General features: G+C 36.9%; 2 protein-coding genes and 1 long non-coding RNA gene across 7 annotated transcripts in view; 1 reads left to right on the top strand and 2 right to left on the bottom strand.

The window, feature by feature from the left end:
* LOC309482674 overlaps nt 1-21,432 on the top strand; it is a 460,652-nt gene that overhangs the window by 47,838 nt on the left and 391,382 nt on the right. The window lies entirely within an intron of this gene.
* tmem88b (transmembrane protein 88 b) lies at nt 1,526-12,546 on the bottom strand. Its single transcript, XM_082148024.1, has 3 exons — nt 12,278-12,546; nt 7,909-8,286; nt 1,526-2,216 (listed from the first exon to the last, which is right to left on the bottom strand). The coding sequence occupies exons 2-3, from the start codon at nt 8,278-8,280 to the stop codon at nt 1,935-1,937; spliced, it is 654 nt and encodes a 217-aa protein (XP_082004150.1). The 5' UTR covers nt 8,281-8,286; nt 12,278-12,546; the 3' UTR covers nt 1,526-1,934.
* The window catches only part of kdm6ba (lysine (K)-specific demethylase 6B, a), a 94,264-nt gene continuing 92,249 nt past the window's right edge, over nt 19,418-21,432 (bottom strand). For all 5 annotated transcript variants that reach the window (XM_082147702.1, XM_082147701.1, XM_082147703.1 and 2 more), the window contains one exon: nt 19,418-21,417. In XM_082147702.1, coding sequence (XP_082003828.1) covers nt 21,394-21,417 — 24 coding nt within the window. In that variant the 3' untranslated portion in view covers nt 19,418-21,393. The remainder of the gene's footprint in view (nt 21,418-21,432) is intronic.

Here is a 21,432-nt window from a genome sequence, read left to right as displayed (position 1 = left end):
TCTGTTGACGTTGTACAAGCAGAATGTGGCGGTTGGTCGGTGTGGTTTTAGTCCCGCCCCTCCTCCACTGTGATTGGACGGTTGGGTAAAAAGTGACAGTGATGAGCGCTGCGTTTTACCCAAAGTTGAACATTGAACGTGAAAAAGACGCTCAGCGCCTCGTTACGCTCATGCCGTTTTAAAACAAGACGTTCCCATTGAAAAAAATACGCCAGCCGCGTGAAAAAACTCTTTGCTGGACACACGGCCTTGTGCTCCTGTCCTTCCGTCTTGCTAATGTCGTATGGCAAATATAAAGAAAATCGTTACGTGGGATTAAACAAGTGATAGGAGAAGGGAAGAAAAGCTCGTGTTGTAAAATGATTTCTTGTCTTGAGCTTTTGAAAGGCTGGTCTAGTATATGCATGTTGTTTTTATGCTGCTGATTGTCCAGCACTTTGGTCTGCAGGTGCAGTTTGTAAAGTGCTTTATAAATAAAATTAAGTAAATGAATCAATTGCTTCTCAAAATGATTCACTTCTTCGAAGCGTCGGAAACGCCACTCGCTGGTGACCCCTGCTGGTCAGAAGTGTATTTACAACAAAAACTCAGGCCTAACGTGAATGTTTACAAACTCATCATTGTAAATGTTTAATTGAAAGTCAAATCTATCCAATGCAATTAACTCATTTAATAAGATTAAATAGCAAGCATCTGTAAACATGTTCTTTTATCAATTTCGGGGCTTGTTTTGTTTGTTCCATTGATCGCTCAGCTAAACAGGCCAGTAAGAGGCTATTAACTACTATTCATTCCTTATAATTAAACTTATGTCTAATTAAAACCTCTACAAATGTATAAAACTGATCAGAGTTCTGGTAAAACCCATAGACACTTGTTCAATCTCAGCTAAAGGTTTCGAAGCTTCACGAATCAGTGTTTCGAAATCGCCCATCACTAGTTTCAATAGCCAGCTAAAGATTTGTTTGTCTTTATGAAGATTCATTTAAACTCAACATCAACCTTTGAATTATTACTATGTAATTTTGCCACCATTACATTTGTTGTGGTATTTTAATTAAAATAATATAAAAGTGAGCAAAAAATATATAATAGGAAATGCTTTATTATAAATGTGAAATCTTTATGATAAAAAAGTGGTGTTAACTACTTTTTTATTGTTTCTTTTTTTAGCTCAGTATGATCACTCTTTTTCCACCACTGAAAAAGTCTGTTTTCACAAATTCCTGTGTGTATCGCTTCATAAACTGGCATAATTATGTTTTTTTTATTTTTGTCATTCTATGTTTTTAACACTAGAGGATGCTATTCGTATATTTATTTCTCTCATGGTAAGCTGACATTTCTGACAATTTTCTGTAGAAGTGCCATTCATTCTGAAAATGATTGAACTCATAGTCCATATTACCTTTGAAAGCCGGAGTGATTCTTCATTCTCCATAAATTGTATCTAGTCAAGCAGCTCGGTTGTGTTTGTCCTGAATCCACATTGTGAGGGGAAAAAAATAGCACAAGAGCCCACCAATTTTGTGAAATTACAGTATTTGATATGTATTTAATGTAACATATTTAAGGAAAAGAGAAAATACACAACACTGTACATGATATAAGAAAATATGACAAAATATTTTTGACAATGCCTTAAAAGATATGTGCTTATTGTATGAGGCCAATAGTGTTTGTTATACATAAAACACATGCACAACATTTTTGGATATTTGAATTTGATTATTCTATAAATGTCAAGTACTGAAATTCTGCAGTAACAAATTGACGAACATGGTGTGTCTGGCTATAAAACATGTTAATCCGTGAGTAATAATTCCTTATAACACATTGCAGACCTTAAAATAAAAATATTAAAATTATATATCACACAAAAAGTAGTGTGTTCATTCACAACTTTCCATATCTCCAGTACTAGTCCTTTCCTTCTAAACCCACACCTTTCCCTTCCCTTCTCTCTTCCCAGACTGCCGTCCACAGCATCCCCCTGCCAGGCCGCGGTGCTGGGTCGCGGGAAGGTTTTTGTAAACGGCCCGGCTGTAAGGAATAAAACACAGACCCAGCTGAAGGTGACGAGCGAGCCGACAGTACGCAGCCAAGGCCAGAACCAAGAGTGGAGTCACTAGCAGGAAACCCACAACCAGCAGAGCCACGCAGCCACCGTCATTCAGCAGGTCCGAGCAGTACGGCGTCGAGCCGTGCGGGCGCACCTGAAAACAGAGACATTTGACCATTTTTGTTCATTTACATTTATTCATTTTTAGTATTTTGTCATTTATTTGTAATAAACACTTTAAGTGGGCTATTAGAAAAGTTTCATTTATTTGTTAAATAATGTTTTTTTGTTTTGTTTTTTACGCACAGAGTGTGACCGTTGCACTGTACATAGAAATAATTTGTTGGTTGTGCTTTAGCACAGTTACATTGATTTCTCATGTTGGATATATGGCTCTTTTGTTTTGCTTAATAAAGTTATAGCTGCTATAAAAAAAATAAAAAAGTAGAAATAATTAGTCCATTCTAACGTTACTCCTGAGCGCAAGTCCACCACACCAGTGTTGTGTAAGGTAGGCACTTTTTATTTTTATTTTTTTATTTCTATTTCCTGTCGCTGTGGAGGCTCTTCTATTGTATATGACAGTGTAAACAGCTCAACAACCCTTTTATTTAAAGGTTTGATTTATGTCCCGTAGACCGTTCGGTTGCATAACAATTAAATAAAGCCGTATCAATAATGTCAAAAATGCGATATGCAGTCAAAATGTTCAGGACGGGTGCATGTTATTTAAACGAGTGTACTAACCGATGCGCTTGTTGTCTTTCGCGGAGTTTTGACGAGTTCTATAGACTTTTATAGAGTGGTGGAACCCCCCTTAAACACAGCACCCCCAACCTAAAACATCTTCCCTCGCCCCTGTTTAATTGGTGTGGGGTTGAGGATAAAAGGTGGAATGTGTGTGTGTTGGCATTGCTAAAGATGGTCTCCCTGGAGGAATGAGTCTCTGAGGTGTGGACAGACAAACAACAGATACACTGGGCAAGAATGTTTGCTGACAGCACAGATCGTTCGTTACAGCCATCTATAGGTTTACATGCATCCAAGAAAAAAACACTTACATTTTCTCAAAAACACTTAAATGTTCTCATAATATATATTGCACATCACCTCATTTCTCAAAGATTCTGAAAACGGTTCGTTTGAAGATTCACTCTCCAAATCCCTCCTTTCTGAGAGTCTACTCTGCTCTGATTGGTCAGAAGGCCCAGTCTGTTGTGATTGGTCTACTCTGCTCTGATTGGTCAGAAGGCCCAGTCTGTTGTGATTGGTCTACTCTGCTCTGATTGGTTAGAAGGCCCAGTCTGTTGTGATTGGTCTACTCTGCTCTGATTGGTCAGATAGCCCAGTCTGTTGTGATTGGTCTACCCACTTACAGTGCGCAGGTAACGAAATGCCTATTATCATATCTGAATTTCAGCTCTGGATCTTCCTCAATGTTTGATACACAGTGATATGAATGATGGCATCAGTTTTTCCGTACCAATTCCTTTTGAAGTGCATTCAAAGTGCTGAAAACAACACGAACCAAACTCTTCCAGTCTCAGCTACAACTAAAGTGTTTGAGGGTCAAAGTAGATGTTGTTCACGGGCAGCCAATGAACACCATAGACTGGCATTATGCAAATGAGTTACATTGTTACGTAGGTTTGTAACAGGAAGTGAGACTGGAATTACTGACGACTCCTTTCAGCAGTTCAGAGTCAATTCTTTCTTTTAGGAGACAATAAATGTATTTGTCGTACACTTTGATCTTTAAAACTTTGCAGACCTTTTACAGTCACAAACCGCTGTACTACACACTGCATGAAAAGTAACAATCGGGCCTGCTCTGTGCCCGATCACTACAAAAATATAAGAGAAATTTTTTTTTTTTCACGATCATGTTGCATATTTATCCATGGATGATCCGTCAACTTGCCTGAAGCTGTCAATAGTAATATATGTTTCAGACAGATACCAAATTTGAGTTTTCCACTGAGATTCTTTGGTTAAATAGCATTGCACAGGAGGAAGGGTAATTGACGGATGAAACTGACCCCCACATTCTTTATCTATTCCCCTGTGAGATGGAGGGAAGCAGAGTTTAGAAAGAGTGACTGAGTAAACAGGGAGTAGGAGGGTGAAAAACTGATAAAGCGCATCTGTGTTTGGATCTGCTCTTTCTCACTCTGACAGGTTTCTTCACTCAAGGAGATACTTGTAAAAATCACAGTTAAATACAGTCGTACTTAAAGGTGAAGTAAGCCAGTGTTTCTCAACTGGTGGGTCAAAGAAACATCAACAACAGAAAAACGTAATTCTAAATGTTTTTTCGGATGCGAGACTTTTGATTTTCAAAGACGCGCGTGAAAGTGTACAGAAATGTTGTCAGTCAGACGTGCCTGAGAAAAACGTTGTTGTCCCGATTCATTATCTGCGGAGATGTTGTCACGCTATACGTTTGTCTCATTATTCTAACGTTATTTTCGTAGCTTGTTGAGAAATATAAAGTCTCTCACCTCAGAAAAACAAACTTTCCTGTCCTATCAACCAATATACTCTTCAAATGAGGCGGCGCGCGCTTTATATCACTTCAATATACCAAGTGCAAAGAAACTACGAGTGTGCAACGTCGTAGTTACGTTGTCAATTAGTAATTCACACTTACAAATAGTCAGATAGAATAAATGCGTATTTGGCGTGCTGTCCGAGGTATTCCGAGATAACCCAGACTCCCCCCCGGGCTGTGGAAGAACAAGCCAAGAGTGAGGAGTCGGGACTCGGGGTGAAAACTGTCAAGGAATGTTAGGTGAGTTGACAGAGTGAATATATGCTTCCTCTCATGCTGACATGACATGGTAATTGTTTGATGACAAGTTGATTGGATTGATTATTTGAACGTGCTCCTACCGAACTTTGTTTATGAAACATCATGTGCTGAAATAAATACCTCACGTAACTGCTACGTCGTGTGTTAGCTGGAAAGGATTTGCATGATGTTCATTCTATCAGGAGCAGTTTCCATGTTTCTTTAATCGTTCATGTTGGTATTGTGTATTCAACATGGTAACTGCTGTTTTCACAACCCCAAAATGCCAATTTATTTTCACTTTGTGTATTTTGTATATTATTTAAATAACTGGTGGCTTACCAACTTAACAACCTTAGCAAAAACTAGTTTGGGACTGCTAATACTGTTTATTCATTAGTGTTAGTCATATTCTAATACAAGGCTATGTGTATGTTAAATAAAAGGGGGACACTACTTGTTTGTGTCAACAATTTTTGAGAAAAAGTGGGTCTCGGCTTGACCATGGGAAAATTGGGTCCCACGGACAAACCAGTTGAGAACCACTGAGGTAAGAAATGCTGTGAATATTTACTATGTTGTTCAGGTGGAGCAATGAAGGGAGGGGTGTGTTTATTTGGTTGTCGAATTTCATGTTTGGTTTACTGTCATGTTGATTTGTATAGCTCTTTTCACAATACAAATAGTCTCAATTATCCTCTTGAATTATCCTATTATGTGTCTTTGACAGACTCCTGAGGGGTCGACTGCTTATGTGAAGTGACAAACTATTCACACTATGGTGGTCTGCTACAGATCTTTGAATTCATCTCTCGTTCATATGTGTCACATGGGGACTAATTGGTCTGAGTGGCCATTGATCTTTGATCTTAAGGTCTGGTAATTGGAGAGGCTGGAAGAATTCAGCCTTTATTTACACACACTGACCCTTCCTGACCCATGGGTGCTATGTGACGAAAGCTTAAGCTGTTTTCTTCTAGAAAGAGACTAAGAGCATGTGAGATGCATCTAACAGAATCTTGTCTGTTAATTTTGTAGTAGCGTTTGAGAGAGAAATAGACGATCTTCTCTTCTGTGGGTCAAAGTGCAAGATTGCCTATAGTCACTATACAACTTTGTGAGAGAACTTTTTTTTCTCATTATTAAACTCCAGTAATCCACTCTTGTCCTGAAACACTTCTCATCTGACGTCATCTTCAAACTCCTGACCTGCCCCTGCTAATACTCCTGCACTCAAACTGCTGAGAAATGCCCGAGATTAAGAGATTACTTGGTGAATCAAAGAGAAACAGAGGCCAAACTCTCATAAATCCCTAGGAGAATATCTCTGAATCATGATTAGCTTTTATTCTGAGTCTTTTTTCCCAGATTATAAAGGACATTCCTTTAGTGCTGCTACACTGTTTGTCTTGTTTGTCATGTCTTTCAATATGCTTTAAGCATAAATTAGTCTTGTTAAATGGCTCTAACTTCATCTCACTTTCATTAATGCAATGCCTAAAACGTTTTTATTACTTGTATATAAGCAAGCACTACATTGTTTGGCTCTGAACATTTAAGAGCTTATTTAGATAATCTTTTCATGAACTGATGGCTGTTTCATGATGTTGCATTTGATGGAGCATTTGCAGTGAAGGCACCATTATTATGACATCATCTTCACGTTGATATTAGATCTGCAGAATCTGTGTCTGTTTTGTATAGACCTGCTTTTATTACTTTGTGAAGTTTTTGTTATTGTGTTTTGTTTTGTAGAGTGTTTTTGGCCCAACGTAGCTATATAGATGCTATATAAATGAAGCATTTTTTTTAAATGATTTAACTTTTTCCACTCCATACTCTGTTCTGAATAAACTGAGAATCAAAGATTTTTCTGTTTAAAACAGATATTATGATTCTCTCGCGATTCTGAATAGACAACTAAACAAAACATTCATTTATTTTTAAATAATTCAAATTAAATATTTTTTTTTTTTTAAATAGACTGATTCAATGACTCACGCATAAAGAATTTACTTGTTTCACTTCACTTGAATAAATCTCTTGAATGATTCAATATAGTCGCCACCTACTGGTGTAACGATGTAATTGATATAATCTTTATTGGAAGTTTAAAATTAAAAATTTTAAAATTTAAAAAAGGTGATTTATTCTATTTTGATCGCTTCTGTAGACATCAGTGTTTATATCTGAACTATAAACTTTTATCCCATAGTCTAATTTTTATCACGTGGGTGTTTGAATCGAGATCACGATCTTTGAACAATTAATCGTGCAGCTCTACTGGTTGAGTAGACCATGTACTACGTTTAATATGTTTTATATTTGTGAGTAAAGTTTATTTTGTGTGTATGTAAATATTCTATTTTATTATAATGTTTCTCTTACAAAAAAAAAATCTTATTTATTTAAATAAAAAAATAATTGTAATAATTATTTTAGACAGTTTTTCAGGTTGTTTTTTGCTCCTGTGTCTATACGTATCCTCATCACGTGAATTGAGAAACTTTGAGCTGCTTGTTTTCTGTCGTGTCCAAAATCAGTTCACACATCCTTCAAAAACAGCCTTTTCATAAACTCTGTATGTGACCCTGGATCACAAAACCAGTCACATGGGTCAATTTTTTTAAAATTGAGATGTATTCATCTGAAAGCTGAATAAATAAGCTTTCCAGTGATGCATGGTTTGTAAGGATAGGACAATATTTGGCCGAGATACAACTATTTGAAAAACTGGAATCTGAGGGTGCAAAAAAATCTCCTTTAAAGTTGTCCATTTATCTTCGTGATTGTGCTGCATTCCCTCACAAAAATAAATGTTTTATATATTTATGGTAAGAAAACTTACAAAATATCTTCATAGAACATGATCTTTACTTAATAGCCTAATGATTTTTGGCATAAAAGAAAAATCGATAATTTTGACCCATACAATGCATTGTTGGCTATTGCCACAGATATACCCATGCGTCTTGTAACTGGTTTTGTGATCCAGGGTCACACATTCTTTTGATATTGTGAGCAGTTTGATGCACTTCTCCCCAGTAACTCTTACCGTTGAATGACAGAGAAAGCCGAACACCACCATGACAATAGCAGGAGTGAGGATGAGCCCGAAGACACAGCCGGCCAGGCAGGCGTTGATGGCAGCGATCAGCAGGTTCTGCGCGGTCACCAGCACTGAACAAGCCCAGCAGTCCAGAGACCCCCGCAGCTCCAGCGGACCCTCCGCAGCCGAGTACGGGGGAGGCACGACCACCCCAGATCCTCCGACCGGGGTCCCGGCGGGCACAGTCGAGGCCAGGGAGTTTGAGTGCTGGAAACTGGGGTGAGGGTGATGGTGGTGATGGGTGTTGGTTGGGAGCTCTTCAGAGAGGTCGAGGGCCTGGTGATGAGCCCCCTTCTCCAGTGTGCCATTCATGCTCATCCTGATCTAAGGACGATAGGAATAAAGCAATAAGCTCGGTGAGGCCGTGATTTACAGTGAGTTTAGAATAGCTAAGGGGCATTGTTAGGCATTTAAAGTTTTAACCCTGGCTTTCAGGACTACAACTGGAACGTCTCCCCCCTCAACCCACTACAACCCACTACAACCCACTACACTGTAAAAAGTGATCAGTTGACTTAACAAAAATATTTTTAGGAAACCTGTTGCCTTAAAATTATTAAGTAAATAAACTTCATGCTTAATCAAAAAAATTAAGTAATGTGGAATTGTCAAGTACATATAACTTACTTTTTTTTATTATTTTTTATTAAGCATTGTTTACTTACTTAATAATTTTAAGGCAACGGGTTTACTAAATTTTAGTAAGTAAACTGAACACTTTGTACAAATGTATGCTCACTCCCACCGCCAGCTCAAATCAAATCAGCGTCGTCTTATTCCCTCACAACAACGAGGCAAAAACTCACCCTCCAAAACCTTCACTCTCTCTGTTCCTCTATGGTGGAGTGAGCTGAAACACTGTAAACCCTAACGCTCAAAATAATTAAACAAATTAGTTCAATCAAATTCACTTTCATGAGTATTTAGTACTTTCTTTTCTTTTGAGTTCATAAAACTGACGTGATCTGAATTGTTTTCTAGTTTTGCGTTTTATGAACTTGTTTCCTTTAATTTAACTGAATCTGGGCTGGGACTTCAATTTTCCAGCATGCTTTGCCATGACACTCAAAAGTGAGAGTAAATGCTAAAATTAAGTGTTATATAATGTTTTTGGTGCAAGATTAATGTTAAGTGGGAGATTTAGTAGTGTTTAATGTTTTGTTATGCTAGTTTAGAAGAGTTTCTGTTTTGTTGGTTTTTTGTAGGGTGATCATGGCATGAGCTTAGTTTGAGAACACATATATTAAATGTTTCATGTTACTGTACTCATTCAGCAAGTGCTATGCTGTGTTACAAATCAGCAAATTAGCATTTATTGAATTAGCTGGTTAAAGCTATAAGTTTCCTCTGCTAAAAATATTTCAGTCAAGATTACATGATAATTTTAAGTTAAATGTATGAATTAGCTTACTCAAATATTTATATAGTTAGGAGCATTTAAAATTTGAACAAAATAAAAAAGTTCTGCGTACTTAAACTTTAAATTTCTTAACTTAATTTTTTTTTTATGTAGTCTAACTGATTACCTCAATTTTTTAGTTTTGCCAACTTATTCGGGTTTACAGTGTTGTCTAATAAACCTGGCATTGTGTACTATACCGATTGTTGGCTCTTTGATGAATGCTTTGTTCTTCTTTTGTAAGTCACTTTGAATAAAAGCGTCTGCTAAATGCATAGATGTAAAGTTAACCCTTAAATGCATTAATGTTTCGCCAATCATAATTATATATTTGGGTCTTTAGTGACCCGGATCTACAGTATTCAACATTTGAAGTGAATCAAAACCTTTCATCAAAGTTATACATTAATTTTGAACAACACCCGTTCTTGTCTTTAGAACAACTTTGATGAACTTTTTTGATCCACTTCAAATGTTGTGTCTAACATTTAATAAAAGTTACAAAAGAATAAAATAATGCATTACTCGTTACCTTTTAGAGCTTGAAAGGGTTCATTTTGAGCAGATGTTTTTATCATCATCAGAGCTCATTTAGCATCTGGCTTATATTGGCTCTGTGATTGTGACATGTTTGCTAACGACAGCGGCTGTAGGAAACTCTAGGTTATTTCACTCTGAGCAATTGTGTGAAAATCTAAAAAAGCTTGTTACTTTGGTGGATGCGTTCATAGGCGACTTTGACATCTGTTTTGCACTGTTTACTAAAGTTCAGAGCAAGGTTAAATCACTTATCGCCAGGAAACTAGGTTTGTATGATCCTTTAATTAGGTCTTTAATCAGAGACTGATTGTTATCTGAAAGCCAATTGGCCCTTTGTGGCGGAAACTAATTGGTATTTCAGTGTGTTTGGAACAACACAGGCGATATGATGAAGTGATTAAGAGTGACAAGCCTTGACATCGCAGTAACACACCTCTGGAGATTTGATCTCTTTTATCATGTATATGAGAATGTATGATGTCACCCCAAATTAAAAACAAAATAATAATAATAATATTAGTTTTCATAATTAAGCACCTTACCCCCAATCTCTGTTTCACTTTTAAGTTTTGTATAATTTATTTATTCTAAATTTGTCAAATAGTAATGAGATCCATCCTTTCAGGACACAATGATTGTTAGAAAAATAAAATCAGCATTAATTGCGGGTGGTCCAACAAATGCTACTATGATGTAAAAATGATTGTTTTAGTTGGTAATGAGAATGATATTTTTGTCAGAGTACAGAAATAGAAAATGTCACAATGCTAAAATCCTTATGATCCATGATTTTTCCCCCCCTTTTTTTCCTCTAAATGTTATGTTAGTAAACGTCATTTAAATTGCAAAATACATATAAATCAGAAAAAGTCACTTTTGTTGTCATAATTTCTTCCAAAAATTGTCTTGCTTCTCATGACACTCTAACAATCAATACCATAAATATACAATATCGTACAATCATCATAATAATAGTTCTAATAATAATTAAGATGCAGAATTGGCTGCAGCGCATCATCGAAACAACATACCTTACACTTTTCCAGAACTCTTAGGCCTAGAACCCCAACTCTGATTTAATCATTTTATAGGCTGTTATATATATATATACAAAACCTGTGGAGAGTTGGAAAGAGGTTAGACTGACATCCCCCAACCCCACCCCCCGGTTAGACTGACTGACCATCCAGATAGGACTCCAGAACAATAGACCGAGGTCAAACTACATAAATACTTTACACGCCAGACAGCTGTGGCCTCAATGCCATACGCTAATCATCTAAATATGGATACAGGATGGTCTCCGACTCTCTCACACACACACACACACACACACACACACACACACACACACACACACACACACACACACACACACACACACACACACACTCTCATCCTTAAACACTAGATCCTGAATATGCCATCAGTGATGCATGATGAGAGTGATATGCACACGTTTGTGCGCTTGCTGACCGTTGTGTTGTCTTCCTGTCTTTGTATTCTGTTTGTTAGCGCCTAATGTATGGCATGTGACTCAGCATATAACAAACACTCCATCACCCCTCACAGGAAACCTGAACACAAGCGCACACTATGCCAAACCTGGAGAACACACACTGCTCCACCCGCTTACACGGTTTCCACTTTTCTGGGAATCACACAATTGAGAATTAATCTGGAGTAAATATTACTCAGAATCAACCTTATTTATGCATGTATAAAGCAGAAACGAGCTAGCAACTTAAAAATCTTTATAGGTGGAATTGTTTTTACTTTGCGATTTATATTAGGTTTGATGTGATCTTATACTGATTCATAAACATTTTTGATCAATGCCTGCTTCTACTTGATGGGGTATTTTAATCGATTAATCCATATACAGTATAACTTCACTGGTAAATACATAGTTCTTACGTAACTTAGCTGGCAAGATTATGAATAAATCTGTTTACCCCTCCTCCCCCCCCAGCACCACCTGTAGACTTCTGCTATGGGGTTTTTAATATATTCGTGTCCTTTATGCATGTTATTTTAACTAAGCTGCTGAACAAATTCTTATCTTTGCTCAGCAGTGGCGTAGCAGATCTCGTCCGCCAAAATCAAGCATATGTACTTCACATTAAATAATTCACTTTGAGAGATATCACGATTAAAACGATTAAAACAGTCTTTAAATGAAAGGTAGCAGGTATGCACTTGCAACACTCCACACTAGAAGTGCACATGCATAGTTGACGCTGATCTAACGGTTATGTGAATTAATATTAAATAAGCAATCAAACAGATCCGTGAATTCCAAGCATTCCCCTGCCGTGGCCTCTGATAGGTCAGTCTCACATGCACCTTATCAAGCCCTCTGCACCCCCCACTCACCCGATGCTGAGAGTCCAGTTAGTCCTCTTCTTCTTGTTGCCTTTGTCTAACTCAACATGCACTCTTTGTTTTTTGTTCTTTTTTGGAATTCCTTGTTCAAAAAGTTCTAGAATCTCTAAAATCCTGAAAACGTTTCCCCTCGCTGTACCAGACTGATCCTTGCTCTCATTTCTTGTGTTCTCTGAAGTGCAGCTGTTTTTGGCTGTGTATGAGTCCACTCGCTCTCTGTTAGTGAGGCGGACTGAGATATGGATGTATCCCGCCTGGCAGTTATAGCAGTGCCTTTCTCTGTGCCTCCCTCATGCCCCCTCCCCCTTTTCCTTACCCTTCTCTTCTCCTCTCACTCCCTTTCTTTACTTTTTGTATGGGGGAAGGAATGTTTATTTAAAGAGCCGAAGTGAAGACTTAAATTACTGCTGATGGATAGAGAGGACATGAAACCACCTCTTCCACACCTCCTTTCTCCTCTGCTCGAAACATAAACTGCTCTGACCACATGGTGCCAAGTGTTGTTTTTCCTGTAATCTTGTGGTGGTTTGGTTGATATTGCCCAAGTGATCTGTGCATAAACTCATGTTATCCATCTTCCTCCACCCATAATCCACTTGTTATGCAACAATCAGTCTTTTAGGGGACATTTCAGGGATATAAAAAAAAAAATGTGTTGGCTCAACAAACAAACATAATGTAATGGTTTGCATATTTTTTTTGAGGTTTTTTTTTTAGTTATGACAACTTCTAATGAAATCACGTTCAACTAACAAACTACATTGACTTAGAGGACCTTCATTTGTAGCATGAATGGACACACATTTTTAAGTTGATTTCTCGGAAAAATGAATGGTACGTTTACGTATTTCCTTTGTGTTTTTTGCATACAGACAACGTTGTCGAAACGATTTGCTAGTTTCAAGTCGGATCTGCGAGAACGGCTAAAACCGCTGTATTTTTCATGCCAGGCCAGTAGTTGGCGATGTCACTTTGTAAAGAAACACTATGCGTCTGTAGACTGAACACGTAATACACATGCGCATAACGTCCCCATTTTCACAGATGATAACGATGTCGTTTTCAAAATTTACACTTTGAAGCCCGTTTTCAAAAGTTTGCATTTTCAGGCCCCAAAACATCATTGTCATGTAAATGAACGGCCAAAACGCATAAAGTTTTATGTTAGCTGTGTAAACGGCCCCCAGGTCACCTCAACTGTACTTCAGCTGTAGCCCTGGAACCAATTAATCTTATCTATTTTAATTAAAATACGCAGCTAGTATAGCACATGCTTAATGTGACTCATTTTATGAACAAGAGCTTGCTTGTCACTGGTTTTAGCTCAGTCATATTTGCTCTTGAGCACAATGGTAACCACAAAAACCTCAACATTACAGAAACTCTTTTAAATGTCAAACATAACGGCATTAAACACTAACAGGTCTTTTCTTTCACTAAAAAACTAATAAAATAACACTTACCTTTAACAATTAATCTCCTGATCCAGTCCTATGTAAAGCATGCTGGGAACTAGAATTCCACTGCCCAATTACAAGACAATTTCATTAAGTTACTACAACTTATTTTTTAGCAAAAGATTTTTTTTTTTGAGATTTTGTGTTTAAATTACCTACAATATTAAGTTAATGTAATGATCAACATTATTACGTCAACAGAACACAAAATAATGTTCACAACTCCAAAATGGTCCATATACATAAAACACTGGCTTGTTCATCATAACGTTAACACACTTCGTGACATTTAATATAATAGGTTTTGTTATTAGAAATTAAAAGAATTTTGCACTTCCAGTATTAAATCTTTTCTGCCTCAATTCTCTCTCCTCTTTGGCCAAAAGTGATGTTCGGAGTGGATATTTGACTTTATTACCCTACAAGTTTGATTAAAATATGAAATTTTTTTTTTTTATATTTAAATACTTTACTTTTTTTTTTTTTTTTTAAATGCTACACCTGGTTAAGGTTTTATTTATCTGACAAAATTATTTGGCAAAAAAGTGTCAAATTACAGCTACAGGTTTTATGTTACTTAAAAAAAATGCATAGAAAAACAAAAAGCTCAAAGGAAAAAGCTCAACATAATCAATTATTAATATTTTGTTGGTTCTTTCTTGTTTTTGCATGTTTATAATTTCTTTGTATGACAGCCTGGCCAGAACTAAGTCTGCACAATTTGGCATGTTTCATTGCGTTATCATAAATAAAACAATTGACTCCAAGCACAACTATGCAATATGCTATAAAATCCTTTTTAATAATATATTTTTTTTTTTATATATAATATTTGAATTTGCCAATTTTCATAGGCCGGATATCAATTTTGGCCACTATTGTAGAACAATATGTATATTTAAAAAATATTCTGACATGAAAAATATTAGATTTTTTTTAAAATGTACAATTATTTTATTCATGCTAAGAGTAAATCAAGGTTGTGATCATGATGTAGAATTAGACTGATAGTCTGATATAATGTGGCCAGATACACTGAAAGATCACACTGAAAAAAATTGTACAGAATTGAAAGAGTGATTTAAAAAAACATTTCAGCTTATCATAAAAAAGTAAAAGTGTGAAAAGGAAATAATGTAGGCAACATTTAAGAGCAAGACCAGCTTTCCATTTAACTGCCCTCATCCAGACCAAGGATATCTTCAAAGGTTAACATGGTTTAAAGTTGAAAAGTCCACATGGAAAATAACAGAAAGGATCACAAACAACTGATGGCAGGGAAAGATCTGAAAGAAGGATGGAGTGGAGCAGCTCTCCTTCATGATGAAAAGAATATCTGCTAATACCGAGGGAGTGGTTGCACATAGGAGGAATAGTGTAAATGCTGGCTTGCGTAACTGATAAGAGCCCATCACACACGCATCAGATCAATTAATGTCCGTCAGATGTAATGTTTCTCACTGCTTTGTACAGCCCATGTTTACTCTGTCTCTGCACCGCTGACCTCACGTCAAGAAAAGATAAAACCCGCGCAAATATGCAGTGCTTAGAAGCACTGAACAGGACTGAACCAGGAGAAGAGTGATGCTAGAGATTGACTGTTGTTGTAATCAGTCAGAAGATTGCCTAAATGCTGTTGTGCAATATAACTTTGTCAAGGTTTGCTGCAAATAGTTGCATCCACTGCATTTTTATTTATTTTTTTAGGCTAAAAATGTTTTTGAGTGATTTGCTTTCACCAGCCTCTGGTTTGTGGCAAGCGAAATGTTGAGTTCACTACAGACTTTACTTTGCATTAATTTAACAAGCTTTGCATTGGCATTTTGGCTTTCTGAATGGCGAAATCTGAGCCATGTGTTAAAGGAGGGGTGGAAAGAGCTTCCTGTTCTTACAGGAAGTAGGAAATCCGCAGGTCTGCGCAACGTTAACCTCTGCATGAGCCTGATGTCCTTTTCCAAATCCAGTTTGTGTTGATGCGGCAAAGTTTGGATACGTGTCTTGCTTACATATTTGGAGTATTATGATGAAAATGCATTTCTGCAATAACTGACCATGAATTGAAATGTTTTACAAAATAATTAGTTGGCAGTGGAGATGACCTCCTGGTGGTTGATGCTTGAGTTTGCATTGCTGTTGTAAACGGCTTGATGTATATCTGACCATCATTTCAACTCTTCCAGCCCATGTGGGTGTGTTATATGAGTCTCTTCCATTACACAGATAAATTGAAAGCTACTGCGTGAAGTGAGGAATCTTGTGCCAAACATGTTCAAAGTTTTGCGATAGGGCATGTGTTACTGAAAGCTGATCACAAACGTAAACAAGCTCTGGTTCCTCTCAACTTACGTCAGCAAAGAACAGGAAGGAACTTTGATAGGGACGAACCTGACACAAAAACATGAGAAGAATAAACAAGGATAAATATTCGCCTACAGATAACAGCGTGCCTGATATGGGCTGATGAAATCGAGGTATTATGATGAGCAATTATATTAATCTTGTGTAGAAAAAAAAGAAAAGATTAAATAAAAAAGTAATACTAAAATAATACTCAAATTTACTATTGTAAATCTATTAGAAGTGTTTATATTTTTAACCCTTCGGGATGGTTTTCGCGGGAAATTGCACACATACTTCACTCGACCATGCGTGTCTCATAATATCTGTAAATAGAGAAGTTTCTCCAGCGTGTCTGGTGTGGGAGTAGCAGAGGCTATTTGTCAACACGAGTGGGAAAGGGTGACATGGAGCAGCTAAATCTCCAATCACCCGTAAAACAAACAAAAAACTAAACAAAAACAATGCCGAACAGAGAGTCTGGTGACAAACGCGACAGGATATGTTCGCGACTTTTCGAGGAAGTAGGCCTATCATGTCTGTTAAAGGGTTAGTTCACCCAAAAATGAAAATTCTGTCAGTAATTACTCACCCTCATGTTGTTCCAACCCCGTAAGACTTTTCGTTCATCTTCGGAACACAAATTAAGATATTTTTGATTAAATCTGAGAGCTGTTTCACTTCTCCATAGGCTTCTAAAACATTATAACTTGCTGGCCCAGAAAATGTATTAAAGACATTGTTAATATAGTCCAAGACCAAGTGACTCCAGTGGCTCAATCTTAAAGGAACACTCCACCGTTTTTTGAAATAGGGCTTATTCACCGTCTTTCCTACATTTAGATAGGTGGGCAAACGCATTTTTGTCTCAGTGCATGTATTGTTTTAGTTTGGCAGCTATGTCGCTAGCTTAGCTTAGCATAATGAATGGAATCCTTTGTTGCCAGCTAGCATGTCGTGAGTAAAAGTGATCAAAACATTTTTTTTTTATTAAAATAATTACTTCTTGTGGCCTGCATATTCACAACGACTACAAATAGCAATGCAGATTAAGACTAGGCGATTTCTTAGGCAGATATTGACTTGGGACTATATTGGGGTGAAGCACATGCAAAGCACTGCTACTTGGGCGCAGAGATATCACGCAACACCTGAAATCCCCCCACGTTGAGGCTGGTCACCGATGGCAGTACCTTGTCCCACTTGCCACAGCACAGACACTCTATTTCAGTCGGCATAGGTTGGCATATTCCCCCACACTCACACCACCAGTTCGTGTTGGCTCTCATCCTCGCGTCCTCAGGCTGTTGAGCGATCGCAACCTCCTCCTCCTGTTGTTCTATTTCCAAAGCATGCAGGTCCTCCTCTCAAACTCTGGTTCATAGAGGTATGGTTCTGAATCTTGACTGTCTGAGAAGTCACCCTCTTCGTCTCTCACAAAATCCGCCATGTTCATTGCCATTCACTATGGCTACTGTATGAAAAATAGCCAGCTACTGTTCACGCCGGTATGTTGATGGAAGTTGGGGGATTTCAGGTGTTGCGTGATATCTCTGCGCCCAAGTAGCAGTGCTTCGCATGTGCTTCACCCCAATATAGTCCCATGTCATATTTGCCTAGGAAATTGCCTAGTCTTAATCTGCATTGCTATTTGTACTCGTTTTAAATACGCAGGCCACAAGAAGTAATTCGTTTTATTATTATTTTTTTTATTTTTATCACTTTTACTCAGGACATGCTAGCTGGCAACAAAGGATTCCATTCATTATGCTAAGCTAAGCTAGCGACAGCGCTGCCAAACTAAAACAATACATGCACTGAGACAAAAATGCGTTTGCCCACCTATCTAAATGTAGGAAAGACGGTGAATAAGCCCTATTTCAAAAAACGGTGGAGTGTTCCTTTAAGTTTATAAAGCGACGAGAATACTTTTTGTGCGCAAAAACAAACAAAAATAACAACTTTATTCCACTTTTCATGTCCTTCTCTCTGGGCCTCGAGTCTTTTCACGTAGTGTTTAAGCGCAGCGCGTCTGTGTTGCACGTCACCACGTAGGCTTAATATTGGGCGACGCTGGTCATGTGTATGATACGTGGTGACGTGCAACACAGACGCGCTACGCTTAAACACTACGTGAAAAGACTCGAGGCCCAGAGAGAAGGAAATGAAAAGTGGAATAAAGTCGTTATTTTTGTTTGTTTTTGCGCACAAAAAGTATTCTCGTCGCTTTATAAACTTAAGATTGAGCCACTGGAGTCACTTAGACTATATTAACGATGTCTTTAATACATTTTCTGGGCCAGCAAGTTATAGTGTCTTAGAAGCCTATGGAGGAGTGATCCAGCACTCAGATTTAATAAAAAATATCTTAATTTGTGTTCCGAAGATGAACGAAGGTCTTACGGGGTTGGAACAACATGAGGGTGAGTAATTACTGACAGAATTTTCATTTTTGGGCGAACTAACCCTTTAATTATTGAAGCGTGTTTCCGCCACAGAATAAAACATTTTAAAAGACAATTGCGACTTTTTATCTCACACCAGCGAGTTTACACCAGAATTGCGAGAAAGAAATTTCCGACAATTGTTTATATCTCGCAAATCTGACTTAATATCACGCAATTCTGACTATATCACGCAATACTGTTATTCTATATTCACAATTGCGAGTTTACATCAGAATTGCGTGTTAAAAAGTCAGAACTGCGAGAAATAAATTTGGATTTTTTTCTCACAATTGTTTATATCTCGCAATTCTGACTTTATAACACGCACTTGCGACTTAATATCACGCAATTCTGTCTCAAAATTGTGAGATAAAAAGTCACAAATACATTTAAATTTGTTATTCTGTGGCGGAAACAAGCTTCCATAGTTAATAAGTACAGCTACAGTAAAGTCTTCAGATAGTCATTTTGAGATAATTTCCTTCTAAAATGGTAATATAAGCCTAGTAGTGAATGAGCAGTAGGATAATATCTCTCTCTCTTTTAGGTGTGAGAAAGAAAATAGTCAAACAGTCATGTTTGAGTTACAACAAAAACATTGTTCTTCCGCATGCAGATTTTTTTTTAATTGCTAAAAGGCCAAAAATTACAGTGTGTATCTTTAAATCACCATGGCTTTGTTTAGATCTCTTAATATATTTGACACCCCTTTAATAATATTTTGATATGGCTTGTTTTTGTCTCTTAAAGATCTTCCTTCTACAGATGTAAGTGCTCTGCTTAATTTATTTCTTGTATGTGTTTGTGGCTTAAATGTTAATTAGATATTTAATAAATGTTTTTGTAACCTTACACTTCCAATGAATGAATACAGAGACGTGGCACAGATCAAAGTTTATCAAAAGCATTTAATATTATTCAGAGTAATCATATCAATGACACACGAATTCACAAAGTGTTTAAGACATGTCTGGCTCAGTTCGCTTCGTGTGTGAATTCCAAAACAGTGCAGATTTTAAATAACCACAAAAATAAAATAATGAAAAAAAAAAAAAAAAGAGGGAAAGTGTGTATATTGCAACAGGAAAAATATTTCTTAAAAAAATTGAGAGTAGCTCAAGAAGAACTCAGCACCATCTATTTCATAATCAAAACAATTTTCCTGATAATACATGAATCATTTCACGCTAACGCCTCTAAAGCTGTAAAAAATTACAGTATATATTTTAAAACAATAATGCGTTAAATCCCCTTTCACACTGTTACTCGTTCCAGTAAAATGCCACAATTTACAGTTCAATGTGATTTTTCTCCATATAAGCATTAGTGTAGGCGTATGACAACCCACTGCAGCCGATAACTGTATAGCATGTATATTGAAAGTTTATGCCTGCTGTAGTCAGCGTGGAAAACGTGTCCTCAAATGAACAGCATTTACAACAGGACAGAAGCACCACTACATGTGTAAGATAGGTATCAAAAACTGTTCTTAGCACACATTTGTGAATCACCTGAATTCATCACAAAGTAGCTGCTAATCTAGGCTCAGGATTACTGACATCAGTCCAACTCACCATATCTTAGTACAAAAACAAGCAAAAAGATCTGAGAACTCATGAACATGGCCCCTGGATTTAATCTCTTTTTTTTCTTTTTTTTTTGTTAATAAACTGGATAGTGAGCAGGTGTTAAAATGTATAACAGTGATCACATTTAAGTCATGTTGTTGCTAACTTGGGTGGGAAAAAAAACGTGTTTTGTGTATAACAGACAACTTCTGATTAGTCAAATCCTACCCTCTGTGCTCTACAATCTAAAAGGACAAGGAGTCAGTTATGAGAGATTTAATTCATATAGACAGGAAAGACATTTAAAGGGGCAAGCACCAAGATTTAACAAAAAAGAAAGAAAATCAGCACCCTTAAAATATTACAGAGGACTTAGAATAACAATAAAACCCTTAATACATCTATGATAACCATGTTGAGGCAGGGAGAGCATTTTATATCCAATAAATAGAAGAACATTTTAAATAAAATAAAAAAAAATGTAAAAAAAAAAAAAAAAATCAAAGAGAATAGATCTGTATAGAGGAGAAACAATTCACTGACCAAAACAGATGAAACTGAACAAGAATAACCACAAAATGCAGGAACAGAGATTGATTAAAAATGCAATCCTTAAATGCTTGTCCTGATGATATAAACACAACGATCCATACTAAAACTGAAAAAGTATTTTAAAACCCGTATGTTTTGAAGCATTCTGAACAACTATTTCTTTTTAATTCTTAATGCTTTAGAAAAATGTCCATAGCTCTATTATTAGTATTATTAATTTTTATCTCTTCACTAAATACAAGTCACAAGGCCAATGTGGTATATATCTAGGCTGTTCTAGGTTTAAAAATAATAAATTATTGGAGAAAAATAAGCACCCACGAAAAGTACAAAGAGCATTTAGACATTTCAGTATTCAAGACGACGAAAAGAAAAAAAAAAGCAACATGAAAGAAAACGAAGAACAAAAACCTAAACGGAAACGGACAGGATCTTGTCAAATCCGCTGCTGTAAGCAGTGACAGCACCAAACTGCGGTTCATCGGACGTCCCGCAGAGCCATTCAGAGGTTGATACGCAAGACCGACAGGAGCAAACTGGAGTCTTATTGGCTGATTGGTTCTGTAAACAATTCTGAGTAAACTGGATCTGGATTGGCTGTTCAACAAATATTAACAGTAGTAGGTAATTATTTATTTTTTTCCAACTGTAAATGTTTTAAGTCTTAATTGGACTAAAATAAAAGATCTTGTCCTGCGAGCAGGAGTTTTGGTTATGGCTGTGTGAGGGAAAGTGATGAGACGTTCTCATCGGGAGCTGGGACTGATGGCCTGAGAAAGACAAAG

Source organism: Leuciscus leuciscus (assembly GCF_965113295.1).
Source record: "Leuciscus leuciscus genome assembly, chromosome: 2".
Classification (NCBI taxonomy): domain Eukaryota; kingdom Metazoa; phylum Chordata; class Actinopteri; order Cypriniformes; family Leuciscidae; genus Leuciscus; species Leuciscus leuciscus.
This window is presented reverse-complemented; position numbering and strand designations above follow the sequence as displayed.